Raw genomic sequence first — 21,307 nt, forward strand, 5'->3', positions numbered from 1 at the left:
TGGTGGTTTGGCACACATGTAGTAGAATATAACCTATAGGATCTCTTCTAGCACCCTGATCCTGTCTAGCAAAATGGTTTCTTCATGACACATTAATTTCACCTTTTGAGGTCTCTGCACGTCATCACAGGACTTGAGGGTTCTCCTAATATAAGTAATAACTTACTACATGCTGACATTGCTCCTTTGTGCCATCAAAGACCAAAGTTGCAAACATCTCCCATGATTTGACCAGTGCTATTCAGAGCACGTTTCGAGTGATTTTGCATACTCAATTGATCAATTCAAGTCTACAAGGGTCTACATATGTGCCTGCTTCATTCCCATCCGAGCATCCATGTTGAAAGTCTTCACTAGATCCATCGAGATAAGCCATATGATTTCTTGCGAGTCCGGGACTCAGACTTGAGCAGATCATACGGGACCGGATCTTGATGAGTCAAACCACATTTCAGCCATTGAAATGATGGGTTTAGAGAGTTGTAAACCTAACCCCAATCCTGCCCGGTTGATTCCATTTCCACCTGTATGGTTTTGTGCTGCTGTTGACCAAAATTGTTGAAGTATTTCTGAACTGAAGCTCAAGCCAACTTGACTATCCAACATTCTATACCGAGAAATCAAAATGATATCAAAGCAATTCATCCGATCAAGCCTTCGTGCTATCAAAACTCAATCCTCAACTGTTTCTACTCGAGTTCCTGTTCTAGCAGCTATCCGACCAATTCAATCCACTCGATTTGATGCCACACCTATTCGTTGGATCACATCCTCTTCATTACTGGCTGATGAATCGCCTGCTTCATCTCAACCAATTCAAGAATCTCAAACTTCTCAATCTCAACCAACAGAAGAACTCTTTTCAGTTTATCTTAGCAATCTATCATTCTCTGTAACCGAAGAACTCTTGAGTGAATTTATCTCTCAATATGCACCTGTCAAAAAGGTTGACGTGGTCAGGACTAGTGATGGAGCTGCTCGAGGGTAAGAGGTTTTGCCTTTCTATGTTATCGTGCCTACTGAGTTCCACTTACCATTCGGGCTCTTTTGTAGATTTGCTTTTGCAAAATTCCCTACACAAGCGGATGCCGATGCTGCCGTCAGCGCTATTAACGGACTAGATTTCCTCGGTCGACAAGTTGTAGCAGCCATCTCTCTCAAACGACCTGTCATCTCTGCTGCCACCAACCAACTTTTCATGTCAGGTTTTCCAACTGATGGTGAATCGGACGAGAGTGCCTTGAGAAGTGCTCTCCATGAAGCTCTCGGCATGCAGCCTAAGCTGATCCGATTCCACAAATTTCCGGGTGGCTTCCTCAAGGGCACTGGTCACATTGAATTTGCTGATGAATCTATGGTGGACGCTGCCCTCGTCAAGCTCCAGGAGCGGAGTGCAAACAACCAGCCTATTCTCGTCAATGGTCATCCGTTAACTCTTGTCAAAGCTAGGCCACTTCTTCAGCCTCGAAATCGCGCTCGTGGTGGTTTCGGTGGTGGACGAGGAGGATTTGGAGGATCCGGCGGGTACGGATACGGTGCAGCAGGAGGGTATGGTGGTGTCCAAGGAGGATATGGTGGTCCATCAGGTGGATATGGCGGTGCACCAGGAGGATATGGTGGTGCACCAGGCGGATACGCTGGCGCACAGGGTGGATATGGTGGCGGATACAATGCAAGTTATCCGGGCACTCCCGCTGCTGGTGGCTATGGTCAATATGGTAGAGTACGTATCACATTCTGGTCTTTTCTGCTAGTGCCTCATCTCGGGTTGAAATTATCTAATGACTTATCCTGTCTCATTGTTTTTTTTGCTCAACAGGGAAATGGAAATGAGGATGGTGGAAATACACCTGCTTACTAATCTTTATCGACATTCAACAATCCTTGAGGCTCTAAGAACTCGCTACCCCCCTCTATCCCTTTATTTTTGCTCACATATTATATTGAAAAGGCTATCAGATGTATCTTGGAATCTTTAGTCAATACATATATCCTCTTTCCTGTTTATCTCCTAAAATCAATTTATAACTTCAAAGTAAGAAAGAGGACTACCTGATAAAACCTTGCGAGATGCAAGGATCATAAAAAATCACCTTATCATCCGATGTTCAACTTCGTCTTGACTACCATGCTATGTATCAGGAGCCCAAGTTGATTCAACTTATCTGAAGCCTGTCCAAAAGTTCAACCCCTAGCCAAGCTAGAGACTACTACCCGACAAGCACTTCCATGATCGTTAATGCAAAGGCTTCCTCCCTGAGTAATTGTGCAATTAGATACAGAGCTGTCCGATTGATTGGCTGCGGATATTCTTCGGGGCTACGCAATCTCCCTGAAAGCAAAAATTCCTCTTCCCAGCCATTTGGGGTGCCGTACTGTCCGCGCCCTTCCCCTGCGCACAGAGGTTTCGGCTTAGGCTTAGGGCTGAGGATTTTTGATGCATATGGTTGAGAATAGTAGCAGAGGATGATCATGCGTTTTCAAACCCAATCATTCCCTGCGGAACAGATTCCTAGAAACAGCAACGGGATACAAGGGGTACTCAGGCTCACAATTCATTGGTCAAGGAATCAGCTGGAGGGCTGTGGGCAACGGTCACTTGATTTACGCATGGTGGCCCGGGACCTGAATTGCATGGTTGGCCCGGGGTTGAGATGATTGGGAGCACTGTGGGTGGCCGTATCTGGCGCTGAGACATCCCACTGGGATTCTCCCCGCTCCGTCGAGAGAAATGAGATAACTGCTTAAACAATGTTGCACCACTTGGAACTTTAACCCTCTGTCTGACAGGACGGGTGGTGGGCGGGAAATAAAAAATAATTCAAAACTGAGAGACTAAAGGAAATTAACACGCTATAACTTGATAATAATGAGTAAGTGAAATATTGGTAAGGGTTATGATGATGTTATTCTATTGAACTTTTGAATACAACTGGGTTGGGTACAATGGTTGGAGCAGAGGATGGAGCAGTCGACTAGGCCTGGTGCCTCGATGTTAGCAGAGGTTCGACATACTCCTTGGGGTGATCTGTCGAGGGGCCACTTAGCTGCTCATCCTCACAGATTGTATTTCTCTTGTGACACCTGTTGCTTGTGTGACACTTCCCTCCTAGCATATTCCACTTGGTTAACACCCTGTGCCAACTTCGAGGAATCAGCTGGAGGGCTGTGGGCAACGGTCACTTGATTTACGCATGGTGGCCCGGGACCTGAATTGCATGGTTGGCCCGGGGTTGAGATGATCGGGAGCACATCCACCCTCGTAGTAGTGGAGAGTCGTTGATGGGTAGAAGATAAGAGCTTGATGTTCGGCTGTGCCGATGGATGTGCGACTCGTAAGCGTGTTTTACGCGCGTGATTGCTCAATTCTTGTGGGTGAGAGTCACTCCGCGTTTGGAACTGGCCTGTTGGACGTCGACTCTGTGCGAATGGGACGTTTTTAATGAGTGCCAGACAGGGAGCTCGAGCGTCAGTGGCTGGGAGCTGACCTGCTTGGTAGACCATCCTTTCCAATGATTGACTTTCTCGTCCGGAGGAGGGAGGTGTCATCGTTTCTGCTTGCAGAAAGGAGAAAGGTTAGCGTCGTACAGTGAAGTCTGAAGACGAATCACTAACAAGAGCCACTCGCGTAATTATCATACGCGAGCCTTCGAAACCGCGAACTGTGACTTTCACGCACTGACTGTGTGAAGGAGAACCAGGTCAGGTTGAGCAAAGGGTTTTTTGGTAGAGCGCCGTGTTCATTACACACGGGAGCTTTAGTTGGGAAGTGGATATGTTCCCCCACGGTGAGTCCAGTTTGTGGCATGTGCTCGGTTGCTTTTCGCATGTTCAGGACGGGGTGGTTTCTGACGTAGAGGGCGTAGGATTTGCCCGACCATCTGCCGATCGCCTGGATGCTTTTCATGGGCATGCCGGCTTGAGCGAGGGCCGTTGCGCCTCCTGCCCTGAGGGAGTGCCCGGTCCTGTTGCTGCCGAAGATCAACGTTAATCGTTCCATAAACCAGGCTCTGGTTGGCAGTTGGCCATCTTCTTTGATGAGGAGGAGAAGTTGGCCTGGGAAGCGTTTGTCACGCAGGTTGATGTAGCGGACCAAAGTTCTGACAGGACACAGGTGGCAGTTTGCCCGCTGTACGATTGCTACCGGGGTGCCGACAAACTTTCTGTCGGCCTTGTGGTATGGTAAGGTGTAGGTGGCTGCTTCTCCATTGAGAGCAATGAGGATTGAAGACCTTCGTATGGATTTTCGGGAGTTGCGAAAAGCGATGATGTCAGGCGTGACTAGCTCGCCCAAGCGATGCAGCGCCGCAAACCCGAGGCCCAGAATTAAGTTGAACAGGAGATCGTCGAAGGTTTGGTTGAACCGGTTTGAAGCGATTTCGAGGTCGAGAAGTGTGAAAGGGGGTGCTTGCTTTGCGGGTGTTGAGAATTGTTTTTCACACCCGGTCAGCGAATTTTTTATCTTGTCACCGTTTCTGATGGTTGTGACTTCTGGGAATTTTTCTTTGTAGTGGCGGACGATTCCTGTAAGGTACATTTTCATCGTGCCCGGTTTCACTTCTCTGCCGACTACCGAGATGAAATGTGCCAGGTTGATTTCTGAAGGAACCACGTCTTGAATGTTTTGGGACTTGCAGAAAGCGACGAATCGTCGGACCCCGCAGGCGTATTTGGCTTGCGATGACGGCTCGAGGCAGTGGTTCTGGTCTGACACGTTCATTGCTTCGCGTTCTGAGAAGCTGTACTCTTGTGTCACGAAAGTTTTGGCAGGCATGTTGCACACGGAGATTTCTTAAATTTGAGAATAACAGAAATTTTTTTTTGTAAAAGTGTTTAGTAAATTTTTGTTGAAGAGAATAGATCGGTCGCGTAAATTGAAGATACGAAGTTGAGAAGAAAAAATGAGGAAACGAAAAACGGAGATGACTATTTTGAGCGTTTGAAACCGCCATCTAGACTTTTAGGGATGGTTGGGAGGGTGATATGTCTTCGAGATGGGGGTGCTCCTTGGTCGGATATGATTTTTCGTCGTGATAGCTGATCCGCGATGACGTTTCGTTCTCCTGAGACGTGCCTGACTACCACGTTGAGTGACTTTTCCAACATCCTTGTTACCGCGTTCCTGAACAAAATGCAAGTGAGATCCGTTGGTGAGTGAGACCCAAACAGATAGCATACCGATTCATTATCGGAGAAGATGAGGATTTTCTTTGCGTCTGTAGAGACGGCCAATTCGATGGCTAGTACTACCGCTAATAGCTCTGACCAGTAGTTATCCCTCGCCGGAGGCGGGAAGTACAAGTCCCAGGTTTTGTTGGAATCTGGGTTCCAGATGCCTACGCCTGTTGGGTATGCGTCACAGAAAAATACGATGTCCGTGTCTTGTAGTTCCCAATGATACGATTCCATGATTTGCCGACCGTCCCAGTTTTCTAGAGCGTCTGCCAGCCAGCATAGGTCCTCTTTTGTCGCCTTGTTGAGAGGAACGTGAGCGTTGCGCATATTTTTCCCGGCGATCTTGTCCCAGGAGGACTGGAGAGACCACCGTCCTAATGGGAAGATATTGAGTGCCCAGTTCGCCCAACCCGTCAGACGTTGCCATTCGACCAAAGGTTGTGACACCGAATTGGCGAATAGGCGCAGTTGAGAGATGAGTGCGACTCGTTTTTCTTCCGTCAGAGAGATGACCATGGTGTCCGTGTCGATTAGATGGCCGATGACTTCTAGCTTCGATCCCCAGATCTGCTTTTCCCAGGCCCATGGAATTCCTAGATAATCGAAAAGGGTAAGGAATTTGGCTTGGTTTAGAGGGATTACATGGGCTTTAAACGAGACCATCTCTTCTGAGTAGCTGCATCCCCAGGAGTCGTCCATATACGCGTTGATGCCTTGTATGCCTAACTCGAAATAAGCAATCCATAAGATTAACGAAAAGAAGCTGCACCAAATTTTGGGTGAGCTAGCACATCCAAAATTGACGCAGCGGTCAATGTGGTTCAGACCATCAATTCGGATGGCTTGTCTTAATTGCCATTGACGATGCATGCCCAGGATACGGAAAGCTGCGTCGACGTCCGATTTCCAGATGGTAGTCTTCCTTGGGCCCGGTTTCCTTTGGCGTGACCAGAAAAACTTAGAATTGTTAATGGACGCAAGAGCTCTAGGGGTTCGAAGGTGAATGATTGACAGGATGAATGAGGCAATAGAGTCTAGCTTTATACGGATTTGATTTCTGTCAATTAAGTCATTTGGGGATGGGTTACCGTAACTCATATTTGTGCACATGCGTGTCTTCCCTGAATTTTTATTCGTCGCCAGGCACAGAGGAGCAGTCTTCATTCCTCGAAATGGGGAATGGAAGCCTTCAGAGAATCTACCTAATTTCACCTCCTTGTCTCGTGTCTTGCGGATGATGTCGAGACCTTCACTAGTGTGAACATGATTATTGTGTTGAACAGTTTCGTCTGATGGGAGTGGGCACATGGGCCAGAACCCGAGTTCTAGTCCTTCGACGATAGACTTGACGAAAGGCTGATTTGGGTGGGAGGCGGTCATAAGTTTGATTTGTGAGGCGTTAACGGGACACACAATCCGGAAAATATCCGGGCTGTTGCGTATGGCGTATGCTGCTAGTGGGTCGTCGGAAAGAGGAGGAGCTGCAGGCATGGGTTCAGTGGAGATAGAGAAATTGACAGAGGCAGAGAAATGCTGGGCTTCATCTTCGATTTCCAAGCCTCGAAGGAATTTACGTGAGTTCGGTTTATAAGTGAGCGATGATTCCTCTATGATTGGCATTGCATCCCATTTTGTTACATATGTGATGTCTTCTGCTGCATTCGTCGTCTGGCTTCGCGCAAATGTTATAATTCCAGTTATTACAAGGCTGATCAGAAATTTTCCAACTCCCAGCTTGTTTGATCTCGTATGGGAAGTTGAGTCTGGACTTTGCTCGTTTTGGCTCTGGTCTTGGTTTGGATTTTGGTTTTGACCAGGATTTCGACGAGCTCTTAGGAGTTGAGCTGGTGTTGTTATCGCTTCTTGGTTTTGCGATATTGGCCCCTTCGCCGAGACGGCTAGTTTTGCTGTAGAGGATCTTTGCTTCCAAGTACTTGAGTTTTGGGTTAGTCCAATTGCCGAAGGCGATCCAGGATTGACGAGAGAATTGAAGGCGCATCGCCGAATCAAAATCTCGAACGTCCTTCCAGTGGATGCCGGTCAAAGGGTCACTTGCCAATTCGTTAATGTACTCGAAATAATTTTTGATGTTGTCCTTGGCAGGGGGAAATGCTGCTTGATAAGTGTAATCCAAGATGGCGATGAGGTGTTGCCAATGGGTTTTGTCTTCGATAGGGATGCCCTTGATTTTTTCGTCAAACTCCAAATCTCTGGATTCGTTGATTTTGAGAGTTTTGATTGCCCCTGGCTTTCCGTAAATTTCGACATAAACCTTCTCCAAGTCAACAAATTTGTATTCAAGTAGATCTTTTGATTGAGATGAAGGCCATTGGTCAGGCTTAGCCGAACAGGCTTCGAAAAGCTCGACCGATCTCTTAATATCTTCTTTATATTCGAATTTGATATGTTTGATCTTGCGGGCGATAGGATCTTTGATTTTATCGTCAGTATCCTGCTCCGCTGACTGGAAGGCGAGTTTTTTCGTTGACTTTCCAGCCGAGTTGACGAATTTTTGAAAGGCTTTTTCGAAGAGGGAGTTAGAACTGGGTTCAGGTGATGAAGATACCCTACGTCGTTTCTCAGGGACGCGAACTGGTGGTGGCTGTTTGTTGACCCGATGAAAAATCGAGGAATCAATGCGTTCAAGGAGAGAAGAGTTCCCGTGCCTGTCGTGCGGGGGCTCAAAACGCGTTCGTCTACTAGACGACGTGGGTGGTTCTTCTTCACGGCGCGTTGGCGAGGGTTGACGTCCACTTCCCGAGGCTCAAGGGCTGAAGTCTCGGCGACTTTGCCGTCTAGGACTTGGGGAGCGTCTGGAGGATCTTTGTGGGCTTCGTTGACGCCGACGAGAGCGGTCCGGCGAGTTGGGAGACAATCTGTACTGGTTGATAGACGCGAAGCGTCGGCGGGGAGGGCTCCTGGAAGTACGACGACGTGGATCTGGGCTTCTTTTTCGATGATAGTCTGGGCTAGTTCTACGCGAGTGCCGTCTAGGGCTCCTTGAGCGACGGGGGCTTTTGGATTTACGACCTTTCCCTTTATGTTGATAAGAGGAAGGTCCTGATGCTCCTGAGTGTCTAGCCGCCGAACTGGCTTTCGTAATATCGGAAAGCCTGGATTCCGGGATGGAAAACCAAGGTTGGTTTGCGTCTGGCCGATTAAAGGCACATTTGGACATAAGCACTGCCGGCTCTGCATCCAAAAGGGCTTTGGCTGTGGATGGCCATGCGAAGTTCTCTCCAACCATTTTATAGATTGGTCTACCTGCCCTAGTATCGAGCTCGATGGCAGCTCTGGCAAACATCGAAAAGTTGAAAATGAAGTTTTCCAAATTTTCGTCGGTAGGAGAGAACACTTCCGAGAATAACGCTCGTAAGACGCGCATTGGGATAACTCGGCTTCCGCCGGATTTGTCGTAATCGAAAAGGATAGTTTCGATTCTTTGAAAAGAATCTGTCGCATCGTTTGCGGTATTAATTTCTTGATGTGAAAGTGGTTGATCATTTTGCATGATTTAAAAATAAAAAATAATTCAAAACTGAGAGACTAAAGGAAATTAACACGCTATAACTTGATAATAATGAGTAAGTGAAATATTGGTAAGGGTTATGATGATGTTATTCTATTGAACTTTTGAATACAACTGGGTTGGGTACAATGGTTGGAGCAGAGGATGGAGCAGTCGACTAGGCCTGGTGCCTCGATGTTAGCAGAGGTTCGACATACTCCTTGGGGTGATCTGTCGAGGGGCCACTTAGCTGCTCATCCTCACAGATTGTATTTCTCTCGTGACACCTGTTGCTTGTGTGACACTTCCCTCCTAGCATATTCCACTTGGTTAACACCCTGTGCCAACTTCGAGGAAGCGGGAAAGCGCGCGAGCGAGCGCATGTATCATTTAGTAAGTACTTTGGTCACGCACTTTCCGATGTAATCATGATGACTCACTGCCAAGTTGAGCAGGTTTGGCATACCATTACATTTCAGGCGAAAGTGCTCGGGCAAGGATTTGCGGATCCCCCCAACATTCAATTAACATCAAAATCATTTCCTCAAATATGTACGGTTTTGATGGTACTCCAGGTACTAGGGCGTCAAAGGGATGGAAAGAGAGCTTACCTGATGTGGATGGAAAGAAAGTAACCCTTCAAGCCAGACCACTGCTTAATCTTCTCGTTTTAGTTTGCATCCCAGACCCTTACAACAGGTCGTCCAAGAACGCATTTGCGTGTGATTGACGCATAAAAAGCCATACATAGAGAACAAAAATTGGTATATACTCCTCTTTTTCAAATGAACATGATGTTTGGCTGAAGCATGAGCGCATATAGTTCAAAGAAGGCTATCACATTTGAAACAAGGCGATGCAGTTGGACTTATCAGCCAAGTATGAAGCGCGCTTTGGACGTCAACTGAATGAATGCCCATCACGAGTCTGGCTACTCATCTCGTACAAGAATAAAGAGCTTTCAGATCTTGGTGAAGGGGGAAGCTCAGGCGTACAAAGTAGGCGATGGAGCGTATCACTCTCTTCTTGAAGGAATGTGTTTATATATTTCGGTCTGTGAAATATCGTTCATTTTCTTATTCAAAAGTCTCTAGCTAGCTACATCCCTCAACGACATAATTCACTTCGACAACAAGCCTCATCAAGAGCGTATACAAATGAAAGAGAAAATATGAAATTCGTAATCAGTATCACCTGAAAGCGAAAAAGGTAAAGTCTGATTGGTATGAGTGACTTCTGCTTTCCGAAAAGTTCATTGACGGTTTAATGAATACCACTCACTTATGTGTGAATGGATGGAGATTTTGAGTCCTTTGATCTCTTTTTGGTAGGCTTAGATCTTTTCGATTTAGACTTGGTCTCCTCAGTGGCTTCATCGCTTTCAGAGGAAGAACCTGTTTCTTCGGTAGAAGTCGTAGAATTCTCGGTGGACGGATCAGTTAGATCGGTGGAAGTATCGGATTTGTCGGTAGAAGACTTGGATTTGTCGGTTTTCGATTTATCCTTTGATTCCGTGTCGGATGAGGTTGAACTGTCGTCGGAGGCGGATGGAACAGTAGAAGAGCTATTCGATGGAACAGTAGAGGAGCTATTCGATGGCATAGTTGAATCATTGGAAGAGCTTGATCCGCCTATCGTACAACTGGAGAGATGCAACATCGTACAAATCAATATCATCTTCCATTTGATATCACGAGGGAGCATCACACTCACCCTGGTGGAACACTATCCCCGCTCGTGCTAGCTGCTTTGTCTTGACACATTGCCTTGGCGGGCTGTCCACTATAACTTCGAATATCTACGGTATCACCGTCTGCATGATTGAATCCAGCCAAGGTAGTAACTCCTTTGAGCTCAACGTTATTGAATATCACAGCTCGCTTAGCACTAGAGCGGCAACCAGAGCCACAGGAGCTAAGGTGAGAAAATAGGGGAAACAGGTGTTAGCTGAGCGAGTCATGGATGAAGTATATTTTGAGACTTACCGATAAGCAATGTCCACATTGTAAAAACACACATCATCCACGTTGACTGTTCCTCCACTAAGCACCACAATGATAAATGGACAAAATAAGATCAGGATCAAGATGTTTTTCAATTGACAAGTCAAAAAAAGACAATCACCCGTTAAATTGTAAAGCCTGAATAAAGGGCAGTTTCGAAGTTCGTCAACTCACTGTGTATCACATGGGGAATCCACTCTTAAAAAAATATAAGATGGATAACTCACTTTGTTGCCAGCATTCGAAAACGAACAGCCAGTGACTGTTGCTTCACCGCTATCCATATGGAACATGATTCCATCATCACAAAGTTCTAACCAATGGCAGTTTTCAACGGTGCAACTGCCTTTACAATGAACACCTAAGAAATGAAAGGTTTTTATAGTTATCAATAAGAAATTGGAATCAATAAGAATTTGGTATCGAGATTTTCGAGAAACATATCGACTTACTTTCTTGAGAGTATCCTAAGAAACAATTTTTTAAAGTAGCTCCCTCTTCAAGTAAAAAAACTGCATAAGCATTTCCCTTTTCTGATTCTAAATCACAACTAGTATCAGTGTGTTGATATTTAGCAAGTTGACAATCAAATGTTTCTCCAGCTGCTACGGTAGTAGGACTAGAAACAGTTATAGTCTTAGATATTGATGGTACACTACATTCAGTTGTGAGACTTTCATCATAGTGGGTTGTATCTAAACCATCTGGAGCGTATGGTAAGACTTTACGACGATTTAATGAATGTATACGTTTTTTATGAGAAAGCTTGTGTGCCGTAACGCCTGCGTTTAAAAAATCTGACAAATTGAAAGACAAGACTTGAATGATAAATATACGGATTTTGAAAGTCATGTTGGTTCCTATTGCGCTCGAATAGAAATTCAATCGAAGAAATCCTCAAGATCAGGCAAATCAAGCAAATCAAGAAGTCAAAGAAAGGAAATGACAAAACTAATGAACTGGGTGCAAACAACCGCCCCCTCTTCATCAACAGCTAGACTATTTATACTCTTTCCCTGTTTGCAAATTCAGGCCTGTGGGGTTTCGACACTCGTGTTGACCACCATCACCCTCAACTTCGTCTCAAAAGTCGACTGCGTTAATGAGATAGACGAAATTCCTGAAGTCAAACTCTAAATATACACAAGGGCTTGTCGGGGTATGGTGAGATCACGCATCATCTGCGGAGTGATATCCACTTTCCAATGAACGTGCTCAGTACATCTGCGGAGCGATCTTTACTGATCTGAGTGAACGCGCATGGTGAAATCGGTATAGGCATATCAAGTTATAGGGACTGATCTGATGGGATTGAGACCTGCACAGAGCTGGATTCTCATTTATCTCATCAAGACACGCCAGATGTATACGATTGATGATTAGGTTTTCTGACTTTACCTGCACTCTAGAACAAGGACATATGGTCGCTCGATCGATTCGATCGTCAACGAGATCACCTATAGGTGTAGTGAGCAGTAGAGAAACAACGACGTATAGGCAAAGAAACATAAAAATGATGTGGAATCTGAGAGTGAGTCTGGTTTGGGTATTGTTGACTGCTGCACGCGATGTCTGTGCCGCAGTCGTGCTCTGGATCACTGGAATTGTTCATCGTAGGGTATTGGATCTTGAGCTTTTCTAAGCAACATAATCCAACACGGTGTCTGAGAGCATCTAATCAGCTAATGTGTCCTACTTTGACTTGGTCTACTCACCCATACCATCATGAAGCTCGCTCCCTCACCAGAAGATTGAATTTGAAGATGTAATTTTCCCTCAATGACAAGATTAAAGCCAATTCCAAACAATTATACAACATCATGACACTATGAAGCCCTTTGAAAAAAACTTTGGATGGCCGAAAGGATCAATAGAGTTGTATTGAATTGTGCAGGAAAGCAGCAACATCGCACAGCGATGACTTATACTAAATCACCAAAGAGAGAGACTCATCGGAATCATGAGTAAGGTTAGAAAAATAATGATAAAAAGTTGGCGACATCCTGTTCGACCGTTTTATTGTAGACCGCCTTTCGATGAGATCATCGATTGATTTAATATCCGACTTTGCTGTCAGATGCTATGAAATTTTACATCTAAAGGATAGCAAATGAACAAATTAGCACTTAAACCTCAAGTTTACTCTGTTTTTTTTTATTGCGACTGAACAACTGACCCTGGTGGAAGGCCCCCCTGCCCTTTCTCTTTTTTGCTACCCTTGCCCCTCTTGCCTTTCTTGCTCCCCTTGCCTTTCTTGCTCCCCTTGCCTTTCTTGCTATCCTTGCCCCCCTTCCCATTCTTTGCATCCTTGCCCCCCTTCCCATTCTTTGCATCCTTGGCTTCACACATTGTCTGGGCAGGCTTACCAGTATAACTTTGAATATCCACAGTATCACCATGTTTATGATTATAACCAGCAAAGGTTTTTACACCTTTTAGGTCGACATTCTTAAATACTGCCGCTCTTTTGGAAGTATTCTTACAGTTACCACATGAACTATTTATGCATAATAAATTAATCAAATGAACTTGCATAAATTGAAAAACAACGCAACTCACCGATAACCAATATCAACGTTGTAAAAACAAGAATTTTGAACAAATAGTGTTCCTCCACTAACATGTTACATTTGTAGAAAAGTAAATTCAGCTCAAAAACAACATCACCGACTACAAAAGATGACCTTACCCATTGAACTGCAGAGCCTGGATCGAAACAATTAGGCGCAGAATGAACACTTTTATCAATATTTCATCTTATCATGAAGCTTTCGAGGCAGAGGTCTATATGAGATGGATTTACCTTATTACCTGCGTTCGAAAATGAACAACCGCTAACAGTTGCTGAACCACTTTTCATATGAAAACTGATCGCTTCATCACAAATTTGTAACCAATGTGAATTTTCGACTCTACAACGACCTTTGCAATGCACACCTGACATAGATGAACAATTAAAATTGTCAGTCCTCTAATTTCAATTCTGTACACCAAACTTACTTGAGGGGACTTACTTTCTTGCGAGTAACCAAGTATACAATTCTTCAAAGTCGCCCCGTGTTGTAGAATGAAGACGGCAGCTTCGTCACCTCTTTCATGATCCAGGTTGCAATGAGTATCAGTACGTTGATATTTCGTAAATTCACAATCGAACGTCTTTCCAGCGGCGACAATAGTAGGCTTCGAAACACGAATCGTTTTTTTTATTGAAGGCATTTTGCATTGACTAGTAAGTTTGGGATTGAACTTTGAAGCATCTAGACCATTTGGCGCTTTTGGATTGACTTTTTCCTTCCTTCTAGTCAAGAAACCATGATCAGTAAGATTTGAGTGATGATGATTTCGAAGTCCTGCTTCTGAGTAACCCAACATCGAAAATAAATAGATCAAATAGATCACAGTCTGATTCATTTTTAGAGGATTTGGAAGTGGGACTGTTTCAATCAATATCAATTTCAGTCGCAATTGAAGATAGTTGACTGAAATAGTTTTAGGCAATAAGGATAGCTGAAAGTGCGGTGAGCTGAAGTGATAGCTTCCACCCTGAACCGATCGCTTCTTGATACCTGTTTGTTCTACCTCTTCCGTCTGGTTATCTACTTCAGCTGATGAAAGATGCTACTCTACTCAAATTGAACTTTAACCCTTCCACGAGGATACATTAATGAACGTTCCCTATCATCAGCATCGTCGTCGCCGAAGTCCTTCTCAGATAAATGTACGGTATCCCTTTAAATGCCAGATAGTCGAGGTAAATGTTCGGTTGAAGGAAGGTTATGACGAATGTGGGTGAAGGTCAAACAAGCGATCGTATTTTCGTAAACTTGCAAGTCGTGATTGATTACCGCTTTTTTTTGCGACTTTGAACTAATTTGTGCATGATATAATGACAAACTGCACCTCAACTCCTTGATTGCTACTTCCCACCAAAGGCACGACGTGGTAAGGTACTTCCATCGTTGTAATGGTGGAAGGGGGAACTACATGGACATGTAATTTACGGGATGGGAGAAATTCAGAGTACCCGCAATCGTGGGTTGAAAATTAATCGAGGGACTATCTAAAATTAACTGACTGCTCAAAATTCACAACATAACACCGCACCCATCCACGCACATCATATCACAACACAACACCCCATTTAAATCACTCTCACCACACCCTCCTCACATATCGCACTTTCACTCGAGTCTTAACTTAAACTTAGCAAAAGTCTGATGCTCGCGCATACTCGCGAGGCGTCGAGCAAGGGACTTATGACAAACTTGTACGCTCCATAGCCTGAGAAATGCCCCCTTTGCAGGAAGCGATCTTGCAAGCTCTCTACACTTTTCCCTACCCAAGATTTGGGTCTGGACCAAAGACAAAAGGTGTTCTCATCCTACTTGCGCACAATACACAATAATTTTTTTCCCGAGGAACAAAAACATTTCATCTTTTAAACAAGTGCCAAAGTTTCTTTTCTCACTTTACTTGTAATATTTACTAGCACAATTAGGCAGCGGGCGTTGCACTGGCATTCCCGTCACAACCTGAAGAATAACTGGGGGACACCCACAATATTTTGAGGATGTGGCACGCTTACAGCGACACCCATGCTTAAGCACAACTTTTTTTGTCCCTTTTGCACTGCACACTGAATGACTGCATTGTGAAACTTGTGTGAATTGAAGTGTATCCTGCCCTAAGCCTAAGCCTGACCCCTAACCCAACACACCCTGATGGTTCCTAACCAATCCTTTCTTCTCCAGTTTAACCAGAGGCTCAGTGTTTAGATTCTGAACAGATGTCCTAGTCTATGGAAATTACAAATTTCCAATTCATGATGCCAAATGATAGTCCTTTCAATGAGTTTTCTTAGAGTTTATACTTGATTTTTACTTACATGATCTGGTGTAATACAGCTATCTTACAATGTTTTGCTCAACTAGAGAACATGCGGGCACTCTCGCCACAGTATCACCAATTTCAAAGATTTACAGAGAATGCTCAAATTTTGAGCCAATTTTGTACGCTTATGTTTGTGCTTCAGTTGTTGTATAAATCACTACATTTTGAGCAACTTGTGTTAACTACCATTATCCACATCATAGAAGGACATGGTGAGGAAGGAAGGTATTACCAGCAATTTTACAAGTTTAGAAGAGCCATAGATATGAAATCCTCCTACCAATCTCCTTTGTTAACCAAATGAAATAGAGCTGGAAAGCCAAACATCCCTCCTTCTAAGTGTGTAAAAAAAGATACCACTTCTACAAAATTGTCCTGGTTGTTTTCCTTCAGTATCATGCACTTCAATTCTTGAGTGTAGTAGGGGATGTAGTAACAAGCATCACATGATCAGCTTCATAGTACAGCAATGGAATACTATCTTCTAGATTTGGTGCAATCATTGTGGACTTCATGACATAGGCCCCATTGGTTTGAAGCAGGCTTGCTTTATTGGCATAGGCGGATAGTATGACTTGATACTCATAGTCATTGGTACCGTTGAGACCTTTACAAAATATGGAAGCATGAGCATCACACAAAGGGTACGTAGAGGTACTATTTATAGGTAACTGAAGGATAAAAAGTTGATGTGATTGGATAAGAGGAACAGAGTAGGATTGAAATACTTATAACCACCTTTTGCACGTCCATCAGACCTGAGACGTTCAAAGTGTGAGTCTTGGCTTTTGTGGAGGTGACAGTACCACTTTCCATGAGTGACAAGAAACAGAGTGGGGCAAGGAGCACACAGACAAATGTCAAGGGTTCAAAGTGTAACACAGTGCCCGTTGGATGCGACCTTGACGTCAAGGTCACAACTTTGTCTGAAATTTCTCTCATAATTGAATGGTGTCCGAGAAAATCCCCATGTTCAGCAGGGTTGACTGAGGACAAAGGCTTAGCAGACTTAGCCATTTGTTCAGGCTGAGAACTTGCCAACATTCAACACCGCAGGTAGTCAAATCCGCCTGCTTCAAGCAGCTGTGCAGAGACAAAGCACAGCGGCTTGAGGTAGTCTTCTCCCCTGACCCTCTCCAGATCTCTCCGGAAGACTTTGAAAACGAAGACTGATACAACCCAAAGTTACACTTGCATACATACGTACATACATATGTGTACGTATATGTCAAGTAAGCTTGGTCTCAAAGACCGGTCACCAAAGGGACACGGCTGGTATCTTTCATGTCGTCCGTCATCAACTCATGGTCGCTCCTCAAGCTCCGCTCAACGACATTAACTCAACGACTCAATTCCAGCCAAACAGTTCACTTGACCTTATGCAGTTCCTGTTTTGTACCCTTTCACTCATTTTCAAAACATCGAAGTCACACGATTTTGATTTTTTTTCTCGATTCAGATTATTAGCAGAGGAGGTGCGCATTTTTGCTCTTTGAGTCTTTGTTTCTAGATCTTACGATACTCACCAAATTCATTATTTAATTGGTAACGGGAATCAACTTATGCAATTGCAACTAAACCTCACAAGTCAAGTATTCTTCTCTTTCCTCTTTACAATTTGCATATATCATGTGCTGATTTTTGATTGATCTTTGTTATTTTCCCGATAGGGCTAAAAACCAAAATCAAAATGAGACTTGAATTTAGAAATCAAAGGAAACAAAGGAAAAGATTTAGAAGATACATATCATGAAATGTCATCATGTTTAATAAGAGTCGGAGAAACAGCTGCCAAATTCATCATACAAAGATTTCCTACTTTAAAGCATTTACATTCTTCTTGAGAAATTATTGAGAGAAATTAGCAAACTGGGCCCGAGAGTATGTTGGTGGGGTTTAAGGTAAGTTTCTTAGTTTCTTCACTTGTAAATGAAGTTTGGGGTTGATTTGGTTTGGTTTTTTTTCGTGGATGTGGGGGAGCACAGAAAGGTAATGGATACAAAGCGATTGGTAGCATCACTTCGAAGAAAATATCTGATATTTCATGTTCTTTTGAAAGCTATGATACTTGTATAAATAATACTCGAGAAAGCATAATCTTCTTCAGATATAGATTTCTTGAAAAAAAAGGATCCGTTTTTTGTTTTTCATCTTTGTTTTCTCTCAAATGAATCAAACATTCAAAGTTTCACTCCCGCTTCGTTTTTACTTTGTTTGAAAGTATTAAGGGTGATAGGTTGTTTTTAGTGAGATTTGATGTATTGATGATAAATTTGGCTCTAGAGTAACAATGATTTGATTACAGAAGTTAAAAAACTGAGTATAGCAGATGCCGGTGTGCTAGTGAGAAGAGCCCTCTCAGTGGTTGAAAGCTTGGATAGAAAGGTAGGGCAGTAGAAATTTTCTGGCAAGTTTTTCTTTACCCTTCGAGAGTAATCGATCCCGATTGCAGGCGCTCTTCTTGAATCAAATCTGTTGGCTGCCCAACGAGAACCTTTGCTGTCTTTCTGATACTTGTAAGACAGCTTATCAAGGACACGAAAAAACTCATTATACTTGCTGCTCCTCCAGTGTAAGGTAACCGCTCGAAGGTTGTGGTGTTCATCTTCTTCAGTGTCAGAGCAACAAGTAGAGTCAGGAACTAATACATCAAGAAGAGCTAGAAGTTCTCCATCTGAATGTAAACATTCCTCAATAGTTGCCTGACAATATCTTTTGAGCTGTCAGAATTTGATCAGTCAAAGAAATTGGCTAATCACCATATGAAGAGCAATTCAATCCACCTACTTTTGCTCTGTCCTTCTTCTGCTTCTCTGTCTTCCTAAATCTCGGATTTATGCGGTTGTTCTTGAAAATCTGGCAGTGTCCGCGAAGCCATCGCTCTAGAACTCCAAGACAGACATTAGTACCCCCATGCTGTTCGTTGATGGGGTACTTAGCGAATGCGCCTGTATCATGAGCTCGCTGGAAGTGCTTAACAACAAACGCCAGCATGACTTGATTCCACTTTGATTTGTCGGAGAGATTCCAAGCAAACGTGGCCCTAGGGATCCCTGCCTGTTCCAAGTCGAGTAGGAACTGCTGCTTGTGTGTTTCCCAGCACTCCTCCTGTCGACGAGAGATTCATGGTGATTCCAAATTAAAAGTGGCAGGTTCCAATGGTATTGAAAAGATTGAGCGGTCGGTGACTATTTGTTCAAATGTAAGATCTGGAAGCTGTGTGATTTTTGAGGAGGTCCGTTCGGTTGGATAAGGGGAGTCTAATGCAATACGACCAAGCAGAAATTTTATAAAATCGGTCGTTGCCACATAGTACGCTGAATTGCGATCTGGTAGCCAATCAGCTACTGTTCGATTTGTAGCTTTCACTGAGGTTGCTGGTCCATCATCCTTCCAGAACATTGTCTCACCGCCTTAAAATGAAATAAAATTGGCTTCAACAGAAGCAAATAAAGATAGATAGACATATCATGGGCTGACCTTGATGACTCATGATTTCTTGCTCGACTAGAATTTGAAGAAGGGCGATGGCACAAAAGGCACCTGGATGATTGATGAATTGATGTTGATCAAACCTGTCGGGATTCGGAGGAGACTTGAAACTGATGGTATTTAAAGGTCAGAACTCCAGAACTCCAATGTTGAGAGTCGAGTGTTGAAAGGAATTTGGGATAAAAAGTCCTTTGTTACTGGAACTACTTTCAAAAAGTCCTTTGATACTCAAACTCTTTTTAGCTTCTAAGACGGACAAAGGCACACACACAAATGAAGGGATCTTGCATTTTTAGCTCGATGACAGGAAAGATCTCCTCCAAACGATTGCTCTTTAAGAATGACAAATTCCATTTGATGATAGAATTGAATACATAACTGAAAGATAACAAAAAATTGAAACAAAAGGAAGGATAGAATGATGGTAATAATTAAATTAGAACTAGATTTAAATCGATTGTCTTGATCAATTTCTTGCTGTTCCGTCCTGTATGAAAACATTCGGTTATCCAATCATGGTGTGATGAGCCACTCTCATAATGATGACACATACAAAGAAGAATGCAAACTTGACATCATAGATCTGAATATTGATAGCTTTTGCAAGAGAAATTCTCAGTCTATCTCTCAAAAAGCGCGTATCCTCTTTGCCCAATTTGACAAGCTTAAAACTTGAATCTTATCAAAAATAGTATTTAATGGTACATAAACAAAGCATGACAAATCCCTTCACGAAGCAATGACGATAAATTACAAACAGAAAAATAAGTAATGAAAGACAATGATCTCAGACGCGTCTGCGCCAGTCCTGTGCTTTGACAACCATACCTTGGATGTCATAATCCGTGGAAGAGAGCTGAAGTGCAGCAATCTCCGCCCTTGATAATGAATTCAAAAATGTAGAGCTTGTCAATGATCGCGGAAATCCCTTTGGAGGATAACAAACATCTTTCACATCATCTTCTATTTGCACATATTTGCCACGGTCTAAAACTTTGATTGCGAGACCATAAGCGCGTGCACTGGCACCAGCTTGACTCAACTTGTACAGCTTATCAAGTTCACCCAAGAAATGGGTTAATGCCCGTGATCTCCAGGGTATATATACTCAATGACGCGTGCCAGAGTCATCAACTTCGTCTTCTGAATGAACTGCTGTATCTGATAGAATGTTGTACATTTTTAAGTTTGTGGCAAAGTACTTTTGCATCGCTGCCAATCAAAAAGCTAAAACCTAGCATGAAAATGAACACATGTATTAGTGAAGTCACCTCGCCAATGTATGCTACTAAGTTGAGGACCCACTCTTTTTTTGAGTTTTTCCGTGCAACTTTTTCTCGTCTCAAGTCCTCTTTGATTATAGAAGGGTTGATATCCTCCCCTCGCTGCCCATCTGCATCCGTAGTTGCGCTGTCTTCTGTTAAGCCACTTGAATAATCCCTTTTTTTGTATTCGTACCACCGTTCAAGAACAAGAAACTGATTTTCTGCTGTGGCCTGACGACTGTTAATCAAATAAGCGTCGGCCCCACCCCTTGCGTAACATTTTGCCCATTCTTGAAGGACGATTGCCGCAACAGCTTCGTTCCAAGCAGACTTCATTGAACTTCTCCAATCAAATGTAAATCTTGAGAACCCAGCCAGAGCCAACGCGCCTTCACACGTACGTAGCTCTCGAATAGAATACTTCAGGCCTGGATTTATTGATGGTATCTGCGAGACAAAAACAGATGGCTGAATATTTGATACCGCTTCTTCCGCTGCGTCAGCCTGAACAGCGAGTATCTGACTTGGCTTGGCATTTGGATACTTTCGTCGATAGCGGTAAGTGGCTTGATCGACACAATTTTCGATCCATATTCGTTTATCGAGTTTGCGTTGTTCCCAGGCTTCACATTCAGTAAGTGAGGGAGGGTCCGGAAGAATACTATTCGATATGATAGAAGGGTCACGTTTGACCTTGCGCTGAATACCAAGCAACAATTTTACGTAGTCTTGAATAGATTTGGACAAAGCATCGTATGGAGAAGGCCTAACTGGGGTCTGTGCTAACTTTTCGAGGCGGGATTGAACATGCCTGTCACGTGTTTCCTTGTCTCGTCGGTCTATGCGTTTGCGCTTGTACTTCAGGTTCTCTTCTAAATCAATGAACGAATCATCCGAGTTCAAATCTTCATCTTCTGACGCAGAAGATGAAGAGTTGCTGATGGGTGATTTGTAACGGCTCAATTGTGAGCTGG

The 21,307-nt window shown here is 43.7% G+C and overlaps 3 protein-coding genes across 3 annotated transcripts; 1 reads left to right on the forward strand and 2 right to left on the reverse strand.

The window, feature by feature from the left end:
- Window positions 1-614: 614 nt before the first annotated feature.
- Window positions 615-2,162, forward strand: MELLADRAFT_71901 (uncharacterized protein; the record flags this gene model as incomplete). The annotated part of the gene is made up of 3 exons (XM_007410139.1): window positions 615-984; window positions 1,054-1,723; window positions 1,820-2,162. 3 exons carry the CDS (start codon window positions 626-628, stop codon window positions 1,859-1,861), a joined length of 1,071 nt encoding a protein of 356 aa, XP_007410201.1.
- A 48-nt stretch (window positions 2,163-2,210) lies between these two features.
- On the reverse strand, window positions 2,211-3,829 carry MELLADRAFT_106641 (uncharacterized protein; the record flags this gene model as incomplete). Its single annotated transcript, XM_007410298.1, has 3 exons — window positions 2,211-2,424; window positions 3,489-3,554; window positions 3,684-3,829. 3 exons carry the CDS (start codon window positions 3,827-3,829, stop codon window positions 2,211-2,213), a joined length of 426 nt encoding a protein of 141 aa, XP_007410360.1.
- Window positions 3,830-9,964: 6,135 nt separating this feature from the next.
- On the reverse strand, window positions 9,965-11,538 carry MELLADRAFT_106643 (uncharacterized protein; the record flags this gene model as incomplete). Its single annotated transcript, XM_007410297.1, has 2 exons — window positions 9,965-10,325; window positions 11,489-11,538. 2 exons carry the CDS (start codon window positions 11,536-11,538, stop codon window positions 9,965-9,967), a joined length of 411 nt encoding a protein of 136 aa, XP_007410359.1.
- Window positions 11,539-21,307: the final 9,769 nt, after the last annotated feature.

This window comes from Melampsora larici-populina (assembly GCF_000204055.1).
Source record: "Melampsora larici-populina 98AG31 unplaced genomic scaffold MELLAscaffold_19, whole genome shotgun sequence".
Lineage (NCBI taxonomy): Eukaryota > Fungi > Basidiomycota > Pucciniomycetes > Pucciniales > Melampsoraceae > Melampsora > Melampsora laricis-populina.